A 21,657-nucleotide genomic window follows, 5' to 3' on the forward strand; every position below is an offset into this window, starting at 1 on the left:
ATGAACAATCCTGTGGCATCTTTGGAAGATGATCAGGTGCCTCCCAGTACCTTTACTAACATTATTCGCTTAATGTGACAGAGAAAGAGGCTGATTGGGAGGTGTGGCTTTTTTCCACCTACACCTTTTTCTTCACCTACCTCCCTTCTTCTCATAAGACCATCCTTGAAGCTCCACTCTTGACCAAGTTCTGAGTATCTCTCCTAATATTTCTTCCTTTGGCTCAGCATCTATTTTTTAGTTTATTGCTCTGTGAAGTATAATTTTATCCTTACAATAACAATGCTAATTAAATGCAAGTTGTTGCTATATATACACTTAAATTCTTTCCGTGCTGCTACAAATAATTTTACTGCCATTTTTAGTGCTCAGTCTGCAATATATTTGACATGATTAGCCAAGAAGGAAGGAAGACTGAGACTTAAAAGCAGCAAGTTCTGTCGATGACCAAATCGGCATCAAAATGAATCCAAATTCTGAGAGTTGTGGGTATAGATTCATGCTGTGAGCTACAAACTGTAAGCAGATTGATTCTTCATATAACTAACTCTCGCCAGCATTTGAGGGAGAGGATTACGATGGGTGATTTAGATGGGAAAGGATGGGAGCATAACCACCAGAATAGGCGGTCTGTTCCCTGTAAGAACACTATTTATGATGCCCTATGCTGCTCTTGCTCCTGTATTTGCTTTGTTTGGCCCCTTGGTGTGCAGGTAACTAATCACTGTTTGTTGATGTAACATTTGTCAATGTACTCTGTTGATTATTGTTTTTGTCGACTATGTACGGACCGTACATTCCCTCGGCCGCAGAAAAATACTTTTCCCTGTACTTCGGTACATGTGACAAATCAAATCAATAGAGCTGACTGGTCTGTTTGTATGCTGGATATCCTATGTAACCTCCATAAGCTGAGGATCCCAAGGCCCAAACTTCAGAGGTACAGGGGAATGTAATGTTAGAACATTTTCCATACATTATAAACCTGTAAGAAAGTTGCCTGTGTTGATTTTAGGTCCAGACGTGACAATGTGCAGTCCACTGGAGACTGGGGCCAGTTCGAAATTCAATCTTGTGGCCTCCATTGACAGACAAATTAAGTCAAGCATGGGATTAGAGTTGGAATGGGAGTGGACAATCACAACAATTGTGGAGTCAAGATACACTCTTGGTTTTGTCACTCCAGAGGTCGGTGTTTTTTTAAATTATTCAAATATTTTAAATATACACTTATTAAGAAATCAAGCAGATCCAGAATTTGCAGCTTTTCAACGAATGTGTGGATTTCTGCTATATATTCAATTTGATTTTCAGATTTGCAACTGGTAAAGTAAGCTTATTTTAACCAAAGCCCTCCTTGATGGAACCTTTATGCAACACAATCATGGTTTAAAGCTGTAAAGACATTTATTTCACTGGAAAACACAATGTATAAATATACAATAATACATCTTGTGAATCAGTATTAACTGACCAGACAGAGAATCTGAAAAGTGGCATTTTGTCAGGATAAGGATCACTGGCCAGTGTCAAAATGTAAAAGGAAACTGTAAAAATCCATTGTTTTGATTCAATAATGACCCATTTCCAATGGGTTATATATAGTAAATTGTTCAGTCTTCTTGCCAGTTGTTCTTATTAATGTCTACATAGATGCTTGCATTTCAGCAAAATAACTTTCCCTTAGAAATTGGATATTTTACTCAGCAAAACATCCAGTCCTTCTAAGTAGCTGCAAAATTCCAAATCATATAAACCTGCTTCTAATCATTAATCTTCAACCAAATTTGACTCATTAGTGCCTAAGATGAAGACGAAAGACATCATTTCCCAATAGGTGTTTGATTGACTTATGCTGGCACCAAAATTCAATTTAATAAATCACTAAAAGGAATTGGTCCCAGGTTGTCTCTATCACTCAACAATAGTCACTCTCAGATGCAATCCGCAAAAATCCAAATCAGTTATATAGACCAGCAAAATGCTAATTCTAAAAATGTTCCTGTGTCATTAGGGCACTTGTTAGCCACTCTGTTATTGTTGCAGTTGAGCGCAAGTTTGATATCAATGTGAACAGAGAATGGAACAGTGAAACCGTAAGAATTTTATCAGTACACAGTGCTGCTTTGAACTGACTCTCAGTATTATTTCCCAATAATCACATTTGGATAGTCCACAACGAATTAAACATTAGAAAAAGTAGGCAGAAAGTCATTTCAAATATTACATTTGTTCTTGCGTTGTCATTTAATTTGATACATTTAACATAAGTTGTTGGAGTCCCAAAGTCTTTTTGGTGGGACAATATCTTCCAGAAAATAGGTGAGAGCCTTTCATGGAGGGCTATTAATTCTTCCAAAGATCTTCAGAACCCTATTTTAGGCAAGATAAAATCCAGGTGGAGTAAATTAGGTTGGGATTGTTGCAATAAACCTGGATTTTAAATGTAAACTCCACCTCATTTATAATCGCATTCGGAAGCTAGGCAACTTGTGTTTTATAAAAATTGTAGTATCTCAGAACACTGCATAAAATGGAACCTGAAAACGTCAGTATCAGTGCTTTAAACTCATAAAGTAAGAATTAAAAACCTTATAGAGTCTGTTTTTTATCACTAAAGTATTTCACGTATTGTACTTATCACCTCATCAGAGTCATTTCCTCACAAGTTAATATCTCTGTAAATAATTGAATCTAAAATTCATAATCTATTTTCTACTTGCGCTACTTCGAGTCAATCCTGTCAATTTGTTTTGTTCTGTAGATCAAAATCATTTGACCCATTTGCAGCTCTATATAAACACTTTCACCCTCATAACACATTACAAAACACCTGCTTTATTCTACAATATTTCAAAGCACATGGAGAATCAAAGCTTATAACAACAAGGAGCGGTTTACATCTTAAAATCGTTACATAGTTAAATATACCACATTTCAATGTAATTTTAGCACAACCGGCATGACAAAAATCCTTTAAGTAATATTTAGGGAAAATTAGTTCAAGAAGGAAACAGTCAATTTAGAATCATGGAGCAATATAATAAGCTATGTGATTGTAATAATTATTCATCAGTTAATCTTTGAGATTATTTTGATTTCACTCTCAATATCTGCTATGATGAGAGTGAATTGTTGCCATTCAGCACAGAAATAAATTCCTGGTGGTAACTTCAAGACATTAATCTCGTGCTGTTGTTGATCATAAACTGCTCAAGCTCCACTTTCATGGCTCATGATATCAGTGTTGTGAAATTATGATTCCTCATCAATCTTCACTTAAAATGGACTAGCCATTTAAAATGGAATCAGGTGGAAGAAACCCATTACCAAGAATTTTCTCTGGAGCTTCTTCCACATGAGGCTGGAGATCCACAGACATGGGAAATAGTTACATAGATTATGTATTGAACTAATTAGAGAAAATGATCAATAATGAGCCGATGTCACAGAACGCAAATCACCTGGCTATGAATCTGGCATCATTTCACTGATTACTGTATTCACCAGGGGTTTTGTTTAAATGCCTGATTTATTTTTGGCTCAAATGAAGCTTGTTTCATGTATTCATCCACGGTGAGAAGCCGTGCCGCTTACATTGACGGATCTCTTGAACATGCTGCCATGAGTCCCAGAGAGTTGTTTTATGGTCTGGTCTTGTGTGAATCCTCTGACTGACACACCAGTTTTGAAAAGAAGTTCCAGCAGTGGCTCTTGGCACATGCAGCACCATGTCTTGCGAACGATAATCATAATGCTTCAAGATTCCATGTAAATAGGATCACATGCAGACATAACACACAATATCCAAAAATGGGCTAGGTTCCAACTTGCTCTGCTTCAATGGGAGGGAAAAGGGAAATCCACATCGCCCCCCGCACCGGCCAAAACAAAATTTTCTCTTGGCTTTTCAGCATTGTCCTGAAATAATATCTGACTTAACACAGACACCTCATGAAAAACGACACTGGAAGTTCTCCATTGAATGTTTGATCATTTGAGCGCAGATAACTTCCAGACCGAAAAGCCTCAATTAAATAAACAGTTTATTGACTGGAAGTTAGTGCTTCAAATCAGAGTTTGAAACAATTTAAGACATGTTAAATGAAATAACTTGAAAATGGATGGCACGATTTAACGGCCTCGTCGTGCCCGAATTGGTGTTGAGACAAAGTCGTTGAACCTCGTGATCTGGATCTTGCCTTCACTGGATCTCACCCCCCAGAGCCTAATGGTTCATTTAAATATGCATGCACTGGATTTTCCCGACGTCCAGGACCTAACAGCCTCTCCTGGGAGGCCTCGCCAGGGTGCCGTTTATCTTGCAGTTCTTTGGAGACCTCTGGGTGTTTGGGGACAGGGCATGGTGGTACCCCGACACTCTGGCTGGCACCCGAGCACCTTGGTGCTGCCAGACTGACACTGCAATCTAGCACTGCCATTGTGCCTGGCTGGCACTGCCAAGGGTCGGAGCCAAAGGTAGGCCATGCCCATGAAAGGGGGGGGGGTATAAATGGGCCTCATGAAGGTTGGAGGGGTGTGAAGTGTGGGCTTCCTGACAGAATGTGGTCCCAAAAGGGGAGTGGGGAGGTTTGAAAAGGGGAGCCCTCAGCGACCCCATTGCGGGATAATGCTATGCGTAGGGCATGACAGTGTTCATGGGTGGGGGACCCTCAAGCTCACTTAGAGATTGGGGCACCCTTTCAAAAGAATTCCCCATGTCCGGGGGGTAATTGGTGCCACGAATGTCCCCTTGCACACAGCGGGGGATCAGGGCACTCTTCATGAATAGGAAGGGTTCCACTCCGTGAATGTTCAACCCATGTGCGATCACCACCTCCAGATCATGCACATGTGTGCATGCTTCCCAGGGCATATGCATTACAGCTACAGCCTGGGACACTCGAGATCCCTGGCGTCTTCAAGGACCATCTCAGCATGACGAGTTGGCTGTTGGGGGATAAGGGATACCTGCTGAGGTCCTGGCTGATGATGCCAGTGCAGAGGCTGGAAACTGAGGAGACCTGAAATAACGAGGCCCATGTTGCCACCCGTGCTGTCATTGAGCGGTGCATTGGACTGTTCAAATTGTGGTTCCGGTGCCTGGACCACTCTGATGCTGCACTGCAGTACACCCCCAACAGGGTCTCCCACTTTATGGTGGTCTGCTGTGCCTCCACAAACTGGCACAGCAGCAGGGAGACATGCTGGAGGAGGAGGGACATGCGGCCTCATCTGAGGAGGAAGAAGAACATGCGAAGAGGCAGACTAGAAGGTGATGGATGACGAGCTCAGGGAGGACCCAAAGGAGGAGTTGGAGGATGGAGGAGTTGGAGGATGGAGGACAGGCGGTACGAGGAGGATCAGGGAGGCCCTCATCCTCACCAGATTCTCATAGGACGAGGTTTTGTCTGTCAGCACACCGTGCCCCCCCCCCTCCCCTCCAATCCCTTTTCTCTTCCTTCTCCCCCATTCCCCTCCTCCTTCCCCTAACCCCTCCTTCCTCCTGCCCCACACCACCTTGGTTCCCCTGTTCCACCCTCCCTGTAACATCACCCCAGGGCGATGGGCTTGTTTTGGCACAGTCAGCAGGAGAGTGATGATCACTCGCTGTGAGATTAGCTCTGGTGCTCCTCAGTTTATGCCAAAGTCTGATTCCTGTCTTTCTGCTGACAGCGCACTCACACCCATCCTCTGAACGGGGTCTGCTTCTGCTTCGGGAGCGTTTGATCTTGGACCATTGTGCCCAGGGGGTGGGGGGTTGGGGGAGGGGTGGAGAAATAGGTCAACACTGGGTGGGGTTGCAGGCAGGACTGTTGTGAAGAGTAGCGTAGATGTGTCGTATGTAACATGTTTTAATTTTGACATTTCCATTCTCCCTAGCTACATAGAGTGCCTCGCCTCTTTCTAAACCCCGCCCCCAGCCCAATCAGCGATCCTCAATTGCGCCCTATATGTACTGAGTAGACCACAAAATTAGAAGTTTAAATGACCGTCATTCACACAAGCAGACTGAGATCTACATAGTTCTCCTGAGTATAATTGCTTTACTCCTTTTGTTTGACACTTAGTTACCAAGGCATCCTTTCAATAATACTGACTCTTATAGTCACTGGAGAATCTAAATATGTGACTGAGTGCAAACATGATGTTGATCTGAATCAGAAGCTGTTGAGGAATGCTATAAATATTATGCTTACCTCATTCTCTGGGGGTACATTAGGTTATAGTTGTGTCAGTGGCAGAGCAGAAACCGTTCAATTTTAAAACTATTTGTGCGCTTTGTTTCAAATTAACACTATCCCGCTCTCGGTCAGCTCACAAGAAGAGATGCAACATGCTTTCAAAGGTTGACTAAAGGTTAATTAGAATATTTTAATTCTTTGAATTAACACCAAGGTTTCCACAAAATTAAGCTCTAAGACAAGTTGTGTTACTTGCTGTAATTTATGCTATATTTTGCAATTCCCATTCTTTGCATTCCCCTCCAGATCCACGTTATTATCATTGACGAGCAAGCTGGAAGGGACCAGCATATGGGTAACTCTCTAAATACTGGGAAGAGCACACTGTCGGGAAGTGTAATCACGTGCACACAGTTTTGGAAAGGAATACCCAGTCTGTTTTCTTTTGCCTCGTTGTATTTGTGTCTAAGTTTGATTAACACTCTGCCAGGAGATACTTGGCTAAACCAGCTCCAATTTAGTAGTCTAAAACATGTCGTGCAACTTTCATAGATGCAAAATATTAAAACATATAATTCTAAACCAATCCATTTATTTTCAGCCTTCCTATCTTAATATGATGGAACTCTCCCTTCCTGAAAAGGCAGTGAAAGGCAGTGTCTTTGAATATTTGAATATTAAGGCGGAGGCAGATAGATTCTTGGTAATTTACCGGGGATAGTTTGGATGCAGATTTGAAATTACTATCAGATCAGCCGTGATCTTATTGATTGGCGCAGCAGTCTCGAAGGGCCGAATGGCCTATTCCTCCTTTTTCGGATTTTCGGACATATTAATATTGCAAAATGTACTCTGTAAAAGCTCGAGGTAAAACTGAAATATGTAAATGAGCCTTAACATTAGATTTTAATAATCTTTATTGTCACAAGTAGGCTTACATTAACACTGCAATGATGTTACTGTGAAAATCCCCCAGTCGCCACACTTCGGCGCCTGGTCGGGTACACTGAGGGAGAATTCAGAATGTCTAAATTACCTGACAGTATTTCTTTCGGGACTTGTGGGAGGAAACCGGAGCACCCGGAGGAAACCCACACAGACACAGGGAGAACGTGCAGACTCCGCACAGACAGTGACCCAAACTGGGAATTTGCCAGGGATCCTGTCGCTGTGAAGCAACAGTGTTAACCATTATGCGATTTTGGGAAAGAGTGAAGATGCAATCTGTTTTCCTGCATTGTAAAAGCCTCAATAAATTTTCAGTTGAATCTATTCTCATTTTAATTTAATTTTGATATCTAGCTGAAGAGGAATAAGCCCTTACTGAGCATAAAAACTGAAAGAAAATCTCCAACCTGCTACTAATAGCAAACAAGATGGACATTACTAGAATCTAAGAACAATCTTGAGCTGCAAGATATTGAAAATTAAATATTTTAATTTTGTTTTCTTCTCTCCTATACATTGTTTGACAGACATTGAGGCCCTGTAGGTCTACATTTAGATTGTATTGAGATCAGATAGTTGGAAGTAAATAGGAATGAACTTGGTTGATTTATTTATTGATCTTGCCTTCTCTTGTTATATAGATGCATTGATCTTCAGGTTAAGTATCTTTTCCAACAGCACATGTAAGTTCAGGGATATGAGAAGGGACAGAGAAGTAAACATTACCTGATCATTCTATGTCTCAGCATGTTTGAGCACCTAGTCTCTCAAATAAAACTTGGAATTGGAATTGTAGATATCCCTGTAGATCATGAGTTCCTTTTAGGAACACAGGGAAGAATCCTTTTCTGTTTACAGTCATGCAATATCTTGCTTGCAATTAATATGATGTTGGTGTCAATGGTAAGGCCAGCACTAACTGCCCTTGACAAGGTGGCAGTGAGTTACCTTCTTGAACTGCTGCAGTCTGTGTGGTAACAGTACTCCCACAGTGCTGTTTGGTAGGGAGTACAGGATTTTGACCCAGCGGCAATGACGGAACAGCAGTCAGTAAACGTCTGAGTCAGGATGGTACGTCTTGGAAGGAAATTTGGATGAATCCATATGCCTTTCATCCTTGTCTTTCTGGGTGGTAGAGGGTTATAGGTTTGGGACCTTGGTCAGTTTGATATTTGTATTTAATGCCCAAGGTTCCATTACTCAGCACTGAAATACCTTATCTTAATGAAAACAAAATTCCCAGTGTTAAATTGGCACCTCTTTGTGTTTTATTTTTAGTTGGTGAATTCTGTTTCACTTTAAATTTACCAAACCTGAAGCTTGAGTAAAATATTTTCTCCCTTATACATTGAGGAAACAACTATTAAACTCTTCACATCTATTTCTGTGAGCTGATCTCATGAATTTTCAAATAGTAAATAAGTGACCTTTTAAAAAAAATAAAAATAAATAAAACAGTGCAAATAAGTAGAGGAAAATCAAGAAGAGCATCTCTGAGGGAGAGAGAGAAAATAAAAAGGAACATTGTCTTGAGAGAAAGAGCGCGAGGAGAGCGGTGGAGACTCAGTGAAAGAGCGTGAGGAGAGTGGCGGGGACTCAGTGAAAGAGCGGCGGAGACTCAGTGAAAGAGCGCGAGGAGAGCGGCGGGGACACAGGATAAAAGAGCGGCGGGGACACAGGATAAAAGGGCACAAGGAGCGCGGCGGGAACACAGGATAAACGAGCGCGAGGAGAGCGGCAGGGACACAGGATAAAAGAGCACGAGGAGAGTGGCGGGGACACAGCTGCCGGAGAAGTGGCCTTCAGATTTTCGGCAGTAGCAGTGGCCAGGGATCTGTCGGGAAGGTAAGTTTTCCTTTTTAAAAACTTTAAAAACTTATCTTGAAGAGTGACATCACAGCAAAGCAGTGACCTGATTGGCTGGTAAGGAAAGTGCTCCAATTAGCAGTAGCTGGGAGAAATGTAACTCTTCGTGTGTTGGTAAGTATTGGGATTGGTAAGTAAAATCTTGATTCCTTTCACTTATTCATTATTTGATATTATATTTGTAATCCGTTAAGGTAAAGTGTAAAAATGGCAGCAGATCCCAGACCCGTGTTATGCTCCTCGTGCTCAATGTGGGAATTCAGGGACGCGGCCATTGCCCCTGACTCCTTCATGTGCCGCAAGTGTGTCCAGCTGCAGCTCCTGTTAAGACCGCATGACGGCTCTGGAGCCGCGGATGGACTCACTTTGGAGCATCCGCGATGCTGAGGAGGTCGTGGATAGCATGTTCAGTGAGTTCGTCACACCGCAGATTAGGATTGGTGAGGGAGACAGAGAATGGGTGACCAAAAGGCAGAGAAAGAGCAGGTAGGCAGTGCAGGTGTCTCCTGCGGTCATCTCCCTCCAAAACAGGTATACCGTTTTGGATACTGTTGGGGGAGATGACTCACCAGGAGAAGGCAGTAGTAGCCATGCTCATGGCACCGTGTCTGGCTCTGCTGCACAGAAGGGCGGGAAAAAGACTGGCAGGGCTATAGTCATAGGGGATTCAATCGTAAGGGGAGTAGACAGGCGTTTCTGTGGTCGAAAACGAGACTCCCGAATGGTATGTTGCCTCCCGGGTGTAGGGGTCATGGATGTCTCAGATCGGCTGCAGGACATACTGAAGGGGGAGCGTGAACAGCCAGTTGTCGTGGTGTATTTAGGCACCAACGATATAGGTAAAAAACGGGATGAGGTCCTGCAATCAGAAATTAGGGAGTTAGGAGATAAGTTTAAAAAGTAGGACCTCAAAGGTAGTAATCTCAGGATTGCTACCAATGCCACGAGATAGTCAGAGTAGAAATTCAAGAATAGTCAGAATGAATAAGTGGCTTGAGAGATGGTGCAGGAGGGAGGGGTTCAGATTTTTGGGACATTGGAACCGGTTCTGGGGGCGGTGGGACCATTACAAATCGGGTGGTCTACACCTGGGCAGGACTGGAACCAATGTCCTAGGGGGTGCTTTTGCTAACACTGTTGGGGAGGTTTTAAACTAATGTGGCAGGGGGATGGGAACCAGATTAGGAAGTTAGAGGTCAGTAAAGAGGCAGCAACTAAAGCCAGTAAGGTACTAGATAATAAACTCAATGTGACTAAGGGAAAGAGTAGACAGGGAAGGGATGATGAACGCAAAGGGACAGGTGGTCTGAGGTGCATTTGTTTCAATGCGAGAAGTGTAGCAGGTAAGGTAGATGAACTTAGGGCTTGGATTAGTACCTGGGAATATGATGTTATTGGTATTACTGAGACTTGGTTGAGGGAAGGGCAAGACTGGCAACTAAATATCCCAGGGTATAGATGCTTCAGGAGGGATAGAGAGGGAGGTAAAAGGGGCGGAGGAGTTGGATTACTGGTCAGAGATGATATCACAGCTGTGATTGAGGAGGGCACGATGGAGGATTTGAGCACTTGAGGCAATATGGGTAGAGCTAAGAAATGGGAAGGGTGCAGTAACATTGTTGGGACTTTACTACAGGCCTACCAAAAGCGAGCGTGAAGTAGAGGTACAAATATGTAGACAGATTATAGAAAAATGTAGGAGCAATAGGGTGGTCGCAATGGGAGATTTTAACTTGCCCAACATTGAATGGGACTCATGTAGTGTTGGAGGCATAGATGGAGCAGAATTTGTAAGGAGCATCCAGGAGAGGTTTTTAGAGCAGTATGTAAATAGTCCAACTCGGGAAGGGGCCATACTGGACCTGGTATTGGGGAATGATCCCAGCCAGGTGGTTGAAGTTTCAGTCGGTGATTACTTTGGGAATAGCGATCTCAATTCCGTAAGTTTTAGAATACTCATGGACAAAGACGAGAGTGGTCCTAAAGGAAGAGTGCTAAATTGGGGAAAGGCCAAGTATAACAAAATTCGGCAGGAGCTAGGGAATGTGGATTGGGAGCAACTGTTTAAGGGTAAATCCACATTTGAAATGTGGGAGTCTTTTAAGGAAAGGTTGATTAGAGTGCAGGACAGACATGTCCCTGTGAAAATGAGGGATAGAAATGGCAAGATTAGGGAACCATGGATGACGGGTGGAATTGTGAGACTAGCTAAGATGAAAAAGGAAGCATACATAAGATCTAGGTGACTTAAAACTGATGACGTTTTGGAGGAATATCGGGAAAGTAGGACAAATCTCAAACGCGCAATAAAGAGGGCTAAAAGGGGTCATGAAATATCTTTGGCTAACAGGATTAAGGAAGATCCCAAAGCCTTTTATTCATATATAAGGAGCAAGAGGGTAACTAGAGAAAGGATTGGCCCACTCAAAGACAAAAGAGGGAATTTATGCGTGGAGTCAGAGAAATGGGTGAGATTCTTAATGAGTACTTTGCATCGGTATTCACCAAGGAGAAGGACATGACGGATGTTGAGGCTAGGGATGGATGTTTAAATACTCTAGGTCAAGTCGACATAAGGAAGGGGGAAGTTTTGGGTATTCTAAAAGGCATTAAGGTGGACAAGTCCCAAGGTCCGGATGGGATCTAGCCCAGGTTCCTGAGGGAAGCAAGGGAGGAAATAGTTGGGGCCTTAACAAATATCTTTGCAGCATCCTTGAGCATGGGTGAGGTCCCGGAGTACTGGAGAATTGCTAATGTTGTCCCTTTGTTGAAGAAGGGTAGCAGGGATAATCCAGGGAATTATAGACCTGTGAGCTTGACGTCAGTGGTAGGCAAACTGTTGGAGAAGATACTGAGGGATAGGATCTATTCACATTTGGAAGAAAATAGACTTATTAGTGATAGGCAGCATGGTTTTGTGCAGGGAAGATCATGTCTTACAAACCTAATAGAATTCTTTGAGGAAGTGACAAAGTTAATTGATGAGGGAAGGGCTGTAGATGTCATATACATGGACTTCAGTAAGGCGTTTGATAAAGTCTCCCATGGCAGGTTGATGGAAAAAGTGAAGTCGTATGGGGTTCAGGGTGTACTAGCTAGATGGATAAAGACTGGCTGGGCACCAGGAGACAGAGAGTAGTGGTGGAAGGGAGTGTCTCAAAATGGAGAAAGGTGACTCGTGGTGTTCCACAGGGATCCGTGCTCGGACCACTGTTTGTGATATACATAAATGATCTGGACGAAGGTATAGGTGGTCTGATTAGCAAGTTTGCAGATGATACTAAGATTGGTGGAGTTGCAGATAGCGAGGAGGACTGTCAGAGAATACAGAAAAATATAGATAGATTGGAGAGTTGGGCAGAGAAATGGCAGATGGAGTTCAATCCAGGCAATTTGTAAGATCTAATTCAAGAGCAGACTATACGGTCAATGGAAGAGTCCTGGGGAAAATTGATGTACAGAGAGATCTGGGAGTTCTGGTCCATCGTACCCTGAAGGTGGCAACGCAGGTCGATAGCGTGGTCAAGAAGGCATACAGCATGCTTGCCTTCATCGGACGGGTATTGAGTACAAGAGTCGGCAGGTCATGTTACAGTCGTATAACTTTGGTTAGGCCACATTTGGAATACTGCGTGCAGTTCTGGTTGCCAGATTACCAGAAGGATGTGGATGCTTTCGAGAGGGTGCAGAGGCGGTTCACCAGGATGTTGCCTGGTATGGAGGGTGCTAGCTATGAAGAAAGGTTGAGTAGATTAGGATTGATTTCATTGGAAAGACAGAGGTTGAGGGGGGACCTGATTGAGGTCTACAAAATTATGAGAGGTATGGACAGGGTGGATAGCAACAAGCTTTTTCAAAGAGTGGGGGTGTCAATTACAAGGGGTCATGATTTCAAGGTGAGAGGGGGAAAGTTTAAGGGAGATGTGCGTGGAAAGTTTTTTATGCAGAGGGTGATGGGTGCCTGGAACACTTTGCTAGCGGAGGTGGTAGAGGCGGGCACAATAGCATCATTTAAGATGCATCTAGACAGATATATGAACGGGCGGGGAACAGAGGGAAATAGATCCTTGGAAAATAGGCACCAGGTTTAGATAAAGGATCTGGATCGGCGCAGGCTGGGAGGGCCGAAGGGCCTGTTCCTGTGCTGTAATTTTCTTTGTTCTTTGTTCTTTTATGATGAGACAACGGTTCTCATATCCCTTTGTCACACATTCAGATATTTCAAATGCCCAATAAACCCAGTAAGCCATGGCAGTATCCAAAATTTGATCCGATGTAAAATGGCAATTCATGTAAAAGTTAGACAAATAATGATTTGATTAGTCAACACCAATCGTGACACAGCCAAATTATATCAATTTACTGTTGAATAAGTAACCATAGAATTTTCAAGACACAAACTATTAAATTACATCCTTGTTTTTACTTAAAAGCTGTATTATATATTATTAAATTATTACTTAATATTAAATATATTATTTACAATTACTAAATCTTTATTTCATTATTTTGAAGTGAGTTAATTTCAAAATATTTTGTCAGTCTGCTTAATCTCAATTCGGGGGGAAAAAACCTCTACTGCTCTTGTTAGTGCATGGCACAACAAAATCAATGCTTCTGAACTGCAATAATTGGCACCAAGTGTTGGCAGCCTTTCAATTGGTTTGATCAGATTAACCAATTTTAGATGGCCTTTATCATTTAATTCACTGACTGAATTGTGGGGATTCTCTGACAATGTGAAAGATGCTGTAAAAATGCGAAGTCTTCCTTTACCATTTTTAACAGTATTACACGCCAGACTTTACTGTAAGTTTAGCCTAGAAGTTTAATAATTGACCATCCGATCCTAAATAACATTTCCAGTGGTTGTCCAAATCATGGCTGTATTTTACTGTGATTTATAAGCATCTTCTTTCTGGTCAACATATTTGAGAATATTTTTTTAAATCCGAGAAATAAAACGGTACAACTGATTTTTTTTTTTTTTTTTTAAACTACTTGTTTTTAGATATTAGGAAAAGCATGCAGGCTAAACTGACACTTTTGGGCCTTTTAACTGTGACTATTGAATGAAAGGAGGCATGCAAATAATAATTTTTATTATTGTCACAAGTAGGCTTACATTAACACTGCAATGAAGTTACTGTGAAAATCCCCTAGTCGCCACATTCCGGCGCCTGTTTGGGTACAGAGGGAGAATTCAGAAGGTCCAATTAACCTAACAAGCACGTCTTTCAGGACTTGTAGGAGGAAATGGGAGCACCCCGAGGAAACCCACACAGACACTGGGAGAACGTGCAGACTCAGCACAGACAGCGACTGAGCCGGGAATCAAACCCGGGACCCTGGCACTGTGAAGCAACAGTGCAAACACTGTGCTACCGTGCCGCCAATACTGGTGGGGGATGAGCCAGGGATTTCCCAAAACCAGAGACTACTGCTACAACATTTTTCCGCAACTGTCAGCAATTTGTCCCAGTTTTCTTGTTTAGTAGCCTTTTTTAACGAATGCTGAAATTTGTAATAAAGGAATTATTTTTAAAAAGTTATTTTAGATTTAGGCATAATCCGCTATCTTTGTGGAATTGAAATGTAACTGTTGCTATCAAAAATCAGATAATGCAGTTTGTATTGTCTCTGGAATCGTTTTAGGATATGAAAATGTGTGCTCTTCCAAAGTACCTTTGTAAGTAATTCCAGATGAATTAAGTGTTCCATATAATTTGCTACAATGTGCTTCATTTCTATGACAATATAAATCTTTGAAAGTGGGACAATACTTTGTAAACTACACCCACATTTGGTGGCTACATCGCTGGTGCGTTGAGACAGTATAAAGAAGGATGTTTTCTTGAGACACTCTACTTATCATTTACGAGAACAGCCTCAGGATGTTTAGATTACTGACAATATTTGAAAAAGTACATAAATGGGAAACTTGAGTGGTTAATAAGTTGGAAGCTCTTTATATTGAATTCAAGATTAAGAGCTAATAGGTATGACTTAGAATTTTGAAACATTAGAGAAGTGCTGAATTGTTCCAATAAGAGGTAGTTTCTTCACAGCATTACGAAGGAATCTCGGTCTACTAGCTGGTATGGGGAAGTGACATAATACGAAACAAACTGGATTCAATCTCGCTTCTTTGCCCCTTATTTTCTTCAGTTTTCACTGTTGCTTACTGGAGTCTTGCTGTGTAAGTAGGTTTCAATTCTCTCTCCTGGGTACTTAATTATACATGTATAATTATATGATAACACTAAAAACGTTATATTTAAGGAAATGCAGCAATTGGATGTACCAGCCCAAAGAATAGAACAAATCATGCAATGACCAGATCTGGCAATGTGATTTCCAGATGTGCAATTTGAAACATGATGCACACAAATAACACTTGATTAGCAATGTGTCCAAATGAGAACTGCTATGAGAACTACTGAGAGTAACTGATTCTTACAAAAAAAATTCAGCAATTATCTCCTTTTAACACTGCTACAAAAGTAGTATTGATGATGATACAATGCTGGTCATTAATAGGCCTCAAAATTACACAAGATTAAAAAGTGGAGCTGACCCTAAAATGTTCATCAGTAATACAATTCCCCCCTCCACCCCCCTTGCTTTTTCATCACTGGTGTGATCATTCAGGTATTCCAGATATTCCGACAGACAACCCATCTTTAAATGTGGCCAAATGCACACAATTTGGTGCAGCAAATGATGTGAAGAACTTGTGGATCATTCTCGTGGAAAAAATTAACTTATTTGGCAGCGATGTGAACTGAAAATTCTAATAAAACTCAGAAAAGCAAATGGACAAAGACACTCAAGCGTCGGCCGTCAACTGGGAATTAAATCTGTCCAAATACCGCATTTGGCAAAATGATTCGGCCGTTAAATTTGGAGATTGACTAATCCAAACTTTAAAAGTTGAAATGATACGTAAAAGATCTCTTTGTAAGAGTAACTAGAAAGTGAAAACTTCTGACTGCAGGAAACAACCTGCCTATGGTTTGTAAGTTGTGAGCAAAATAATGACTGCTGCATGGAAACCAAACCAAAGGATTCTACAGACTTGATTTTTCTCTGCTTCACAACATTTCAGTCGATCACAATGCTAGTGGCTGATCTTCCTGGAGATTGTAGAGCCTAAACAAAGGAAAAGTCAGTCATTGACTTTGAGAAGAGAAAGGATTTGGACAAGGTACCACCTCTACGTTCTATCCACATCATAATTTCATAAAAATAGACCTTTTGGTCCACAACAATAATAACAACTTGCATTTATATAGCACTTTAATGTAATAAAATGTCCCATGTATTTTCACAGGAGAATTATCAAATAAAATTTAACACCAAGCCTCCTTAAATGCTAGGACAGATGACCAAAAGCTGTTGGTCAAAGAGTTAGGTTTTAAAGAGCATTCTAAAGGAGTAGTGAGATTTAGTGAGGTAAAGAGGTTTAGGAAAGGAAGTCCGGGGTTTGAAGCTAAAAGTTAAACCACTGGTGGTGACCAAATTAACATGGAATATTCCCAAGAGCTCAGAATTGACGAGGCCCAGGGATCTCAGAGGATTGTATGGTTGAAGAAGGTTACAAAGATGAGGGGCATGGTCATAGAAAGATCTGAAAATTAGGATTGAGAAATTTGTAATTGAGATGTTACTTAACAAGGAGCCAATGTAGTTCAGCGTTTCTATTAAACTTCAACATTATGGTGAAAAATCTTTACATTTGTGATTGATCCCTCTCAAATGATTTAATGCAATTAGATATTTCTGTTTCTGATGGCCTTCTGGTGACAGGGAGGAGGATGCACAAAAGGTAGCTCCCGCCATGGTCTTTGTTTTTAGTGCTTTTTAACCCGGTTCCCGGGGATTTTGGTTATCAAAACCAGCCCATCGTATGGGAGAAGGAATTTGTCAGCGGAAATATGTTGAAATCTATGAAGATGGTTGGTGACAAAAAGATCACAGTAATCCTTCGAAGAAGCCAGGAAGCCCACCAAGCTCAGCAGGAGGAAAAGGCGGCAGACCCGGCCTTGGATGTGGCTGCTCATATCACGGAGGAAACGCTGACTGGTGTGATGGTACCTGAGTTTGAAAAACAGTTTGCGAAGCATTTTGATAAACCGAGCAGGGATGGAAATCCTTAAGCGGTCCATTGAGGCACTTCGCCCGATTCGAAAGAAGCTGGGAAAAACCTTGGTGGCTGTGGAGGAGCATGGAGAGATGCTGAAGCATGTGGAGGTGGCCTTTCACGGCATGATGATCGAATCAGTTGGAAGCTGAGATGCTACTGGTGGCGGAGATGAACAAGACTGAGGGCAAAGGTGGATGACTTGGAGAACAAGTTGAGGAGACAGAACCTTGGTATTGCTGGAGGTAGTGGAGGGCCCGAAGCTGACAGTATTTTTCTCGTATGTTCGCCAAGCATTTGGGAGGGGATGGATGAATGTCCCCTCCAGAGTTGGATCGGGCACATCGAGTATTCTGGCGCAAGCCTCGGCGAATGAGCCATGACTGGTGATGACTATTAGATTCCACAGCTTCCAGGAGAGGAGCAGGTTCTGCAATGGGAAATGTGAATCAGGACTCGAGTTGGGAAGGAAGCATCATCTGGATATACCAGGATGTCGAATTGTGGAGTGGGCGAAGTGGTATGTGGATTTTAATAAGGCAAAGTCTGCACTATTCAGAAATGGAGTCAGGTTCGGAGTGGTGTGCCCAGCAATATGTCGGCGGAGGGGGAGGCTATTGTCAAGAAGCATGGACTTGGACTTGATTAAGTGGATTTGATTGGGAATTTAATGGGGGACGGTTGGGAGGGGTTGGTTTGAGATGTGTTGTATATTTGAGACTGAGGGGGCAACAGTTATTAGGGGCCGCTGGTCAGGGTAACAGTATGGAGATTATGTGGCACCTGGGGGACTACAAGTATTGTAAGGGCTTGTGGTTTTGGTTACTCTTCTACTCTTCTGTAGCTGGGGCAGCTTAGGAAGCTTCATTTTTCTTTGTTCTTCGAGCATACACTCTGGGTGGGGGTTACCTTTAGCTAGCTGTAAATGTTTTAGCTCGCGAATGGGAGTGAGGGGTCGGGGTGAGAGGCAGTGGCTTGTTGGATCTGCTTGGATTAGGTTCAGTGAGCCTAGCTTGTTTGGTGGGGGAGAGGAGGAAGTTATTTTTCTGGTAAGCTGTTTTCAGATTTGTGGGGGGGAAGGAGGCTGGGGAGATGGTGTGGGGTGGGGGAAGGGTAGGGATCTGACTAGGGCTTTTCTTTGTCTCGCCTGAGGGGTGGGGTTGGTAGCTGACCTGGGTGGGCCTTTGGCCCAGGCCTACTGGAAGTGATGATCTTTGTCTTCTATCTTTAGGAATTGGCCACAGTCAATGGTTCAGAGTGGGTTGGCAAGTGGAGGGGGGGAGGGTTGTGGTTTTGTTTGGGGGGAGGGGTCTTTCAAGAGTTGGGGTTTGTAAATGGTATTTTGTTTGTATGGATGTGTTTATTTTGTGTTTTATAAAATTTACATTTTATTTAAATATTTATTTAAAATATTTATATTTCTGTTTCCTTAGAAACACAACCAGCTGAAGAAATACAAAGAACCACAAATGCTGCAAATTTAAGCTAACCAGTTATTGGCTGAGGCAAAGATCGCCATAGATTAAAGGTAAGTTATTTAACAGTTCACATAATCATGGTTCATGTGGTGTCCTGGACTCAATCCCTCCTTCTGAGGATGGTTAAGAGAAGAATTCTCCTGATTTCTCATCCTGTTTGACCTCGTTCCTTTTCTAGTTTTGTTTTGGCCTCACCCACAATATTGCACGGCTGCTCGCCGAGGGGGGGAAGTGGGGGGTTGGAAGTTTCCAATCATGATAGGGCAAGCCTTTCTAGCCAACATTTTTGTACGTTTGTAACACATCCATTAGTTTATAGAATGTTTCCCAAAATACAGGGTTAGCTTAACTCTTTGAGATGAGCGTTACCAATATGCTATTATATTACTTTATAATTGCGTACATGAAGACTCTGTTTTTATGTTTGATTTTTCTCTTAGTTAAAGGTTGGAAAACTCTCTTTATTAATGTTATAACCAGTCTGAACTGAAGGAAGCAGCTTTTCCACAGTTCGGTTATAGGTAAAATGCATTCTGTACTTGATGTAAGTTTTTAATTATCATAGATTATCATAGAATTTACAGTGCAGAAGGAGGCCATTCGGCCCATCGAATCTGCACCGGCTCTTGGAAAGAGCACCCTACCCAAGGTCAACACCTCCACCCTACCCCCATAACCCAGTAACCCCACCCAATACTAAGGGCAAGTTTGGACACTAAGGGCAATTTATCACGGCCAATACACCTAACCTGCACATCTTTGGACTGTGGGAGGAAACCGGAGCATCCGGAGGAAACCCACGCACACACAGGGAGGATGTGCAGACTCCACACAGACAGTGACCCAAGCCGGAATCGAACCTGGGACCCTGCAGCTGTGAAGCAATTGTGCTATCCACAATGTTACCGTGCTGCCCTATTCACTATTTGAATATAAAAACAGAATTTTGCACTAAACCTTCATTCTGTGGGAGCAAAACAATTTTGTTCGCAATTGATTGTTTAACTATTCTGCGAAATAGCCGAGTAAGGACAGTTTCCTGAATTTACTCTGATTTATGAATTAATTGTTCAAATCATTAATTTTTGATCGCTTTACTAAATATGGCCCATGTATACAAACTGGAGCTTCGGCCTAATGGGGGCATATTGGTAGTATAGCCTGGTAACAGAAAACTATGTTGAAAATTCACCAGGGTTGAAGCATCGACAAACTAACAGTTCACCTTTTGCAGTGCACCTGAGAAATGTTTTTGTCTGTTTTTAACTAGGTGGCGCAGGTGCACTTGATGTTATTGTGAACTACACTCATATTGGTAATAAATAACTGGTAACACAGTCTGTGACCAAAAGTGGTGTGTTAATGCCATCTGCGTAGGCATGCACAAAAGACCAATTAAATTCTGTAAAATTTGTATTAACAGATTCACATCAAATAGGTACAAGATATGCTCAGGTGTAGATTCTCACCTTTGGTTGTAAAACAAAATTAACACAAACAAACGCCTGTAGTGGAATTATAATTGCTGCACCCAAGTCTGATTTTCAACCTCAATTCTTCCAGCAGGCCATATATAATGTGCGCTTGTCTTCCCTTCCCAGAGGCATGTAAAAGTTTCAGGAGAAGCTCTGGAATTTCCTTTCATCCCGGAAGGAGAAGCCTCAACCTAATATTAATCAGACTTAACCAGTTGCGTTCTACAGATGACATTCAGACCTACAACTGATCTTCAATCGTAATGCTCAACGCAATATTGGATCCCTCATTTATTGTACATGCTTAATTTGAAATCCTTATTCCTCTAGGAATTATTTTAAAATTGTCTAACATGACATGAACTATGTTCGATAGGGACTAGTGTCAAGTATGTATAGCTCTGTTGGAAAATAGATTATTTTTCCTGCATTTAATTGGAATGCTGCTGTGTGAAAATAAACTCAATGTGTAAAATTTATGAGTGGGATTATTTTGAATGTAGACTGTTTCAACAAACAGCTGCTCCTGTCTGTATCAGAATCCTGGATCAGCTTTTTGCAGAGATTAAATAATCACCAGGTTAAATAGACAAGTTACTTAGATTTAAACAGGTTTTAGAAGATTTAAACAGGTTTTAGAGGATTTAAACAGGTTTTAGATTCCCCTAACATAGACTGTGCTAAAATCTCATCTGCCACCTGGCAATTCTCCAGCTTTCTCAGTTTTCAACCTTAAATTCTTCTTTTTTTTTAGAAAAACCTGATTCCAGCCTCTTGTGCTGTTCTTACCAAACGGTCCAAAGTGAACGAGTTCCTATTCTTCAACAGGAACTGTGGAGTGATTCTCTTTGTTTCCAGATGGTATTGCCAGGTAGTCTGTTCTGTAATGATAATTGAATTGGAAATCAATTTGAATCTTCAGAATGTTGTGAACAGTATATATGTGCATTATATATAATATATAGATATTTAACAACTGCCTTGATAACAGCTAAATGCAGGCACGATCATTTTCATTATTACCAAATATCCATCCTCACCTCTTATAAGGTGTGATTTCAAAGGAATCAAGAGTATTGAAACTGAGTGAATACAAGGAAAATAACCAACTATGTATTGAACAAACTACAGCAAGAGGGAAATAAAAAAATGGAAAAGAATAACTTTTAAGTGCCTGACTTCAACAAGAAGACTAGCTCTTATTGGCCTAGAAATTAGAGCATGCCTGAGGAATCTATTCCTGTGCCTGAATGGATATGTCTAAGATGTGTGTGATATTGGGCCTCGGACCTCATTATCATTGAGCCGCTGGACAGGATCAAAGATAAGCTGCTGCAATGATATTAAGCCCTTGAAATCAATGAAGGAGAGCATTCAAGTCAGGAAGAAGAGTGACTGGGAAACCTAGTATTACAGAGGAGGGGCTTCAAAAAGAGATGGGGCTGCTTATTTGAATATAAGTATAAAAAGCCATGCTTCCCAAATGTTAATTTGTTTTCAGGTTGACCTGCACCAATATGGCAGCTGGCGCATCTCTGGCATGATATGAATATGTACTTCCT

At 41.7% G+C, this 21,657-nt stretch overlaps 2 protein-coding genes across 2 annotated transcripts in view; one reads left to right on the plus strand and one right to left on the minus strand.

Annotated features, from left to right (window-relative positions):
- Positions 1-18,670, plus strand: part of gramd1ba (GRAM domain containing 1Ba) — a 1,045,225-nt gene extending 1,026,555 nt beyond the window's left edge. Inside the window, exon 25 of the mRNA XM_072486668.1 lies at positions 18,576-18,670. Within this exon, the coding sequence (XP_072342769.1) occupies positions 18,576-18,626 (51 nt within the window). The 3' untranslated portion in view covers positions 18,627-18,670. The remainder of the gene's footprint in view (positions 1-18,575) is intronic.
- The window catches only part of scn3b (sodium channel, voltage-gated, type III, beta), a 55,424-nt gene continuing 39,281 nt past the window's right edge, over positions 5,515-21,657 (minus strand). Inside the window, exons 5-6 of the mRNA XM_072486677.1 lie at positions 20,885-20,976; positions 5,515-16,151 (exon numbers count right to left, since the gene is read on the minus strand). Coding sequence (XP_072342778.1) covers positions 20,910-20,976 — 67 coding nt within the window. The 3' untranslated portion in view covers positions 5,515-16,151; positions 20,885-20,909. The remainder of the gene's footprint in view (positions 16,152-20,884; positions 20,977-21,657) is intronic.

The sequence above is a fragment of the Scyliorhinus torazame genome, chromosome 21 (genome assembly GCF_047496885.1).
Source record: "Scyliorhinus torazame isolate Kashiwa2021f chromosome 21, sScyTor2.1, whole genome shotgun sequence".
Taxonomy (NCBI): domain Eukaryota; kingdom Metazoa; phylum Chordata; class Chondrichthyes; order Carcharhiniformes; family Scyliorhinidae; genus Scyliorhinus; species Scyliorhinus torazame.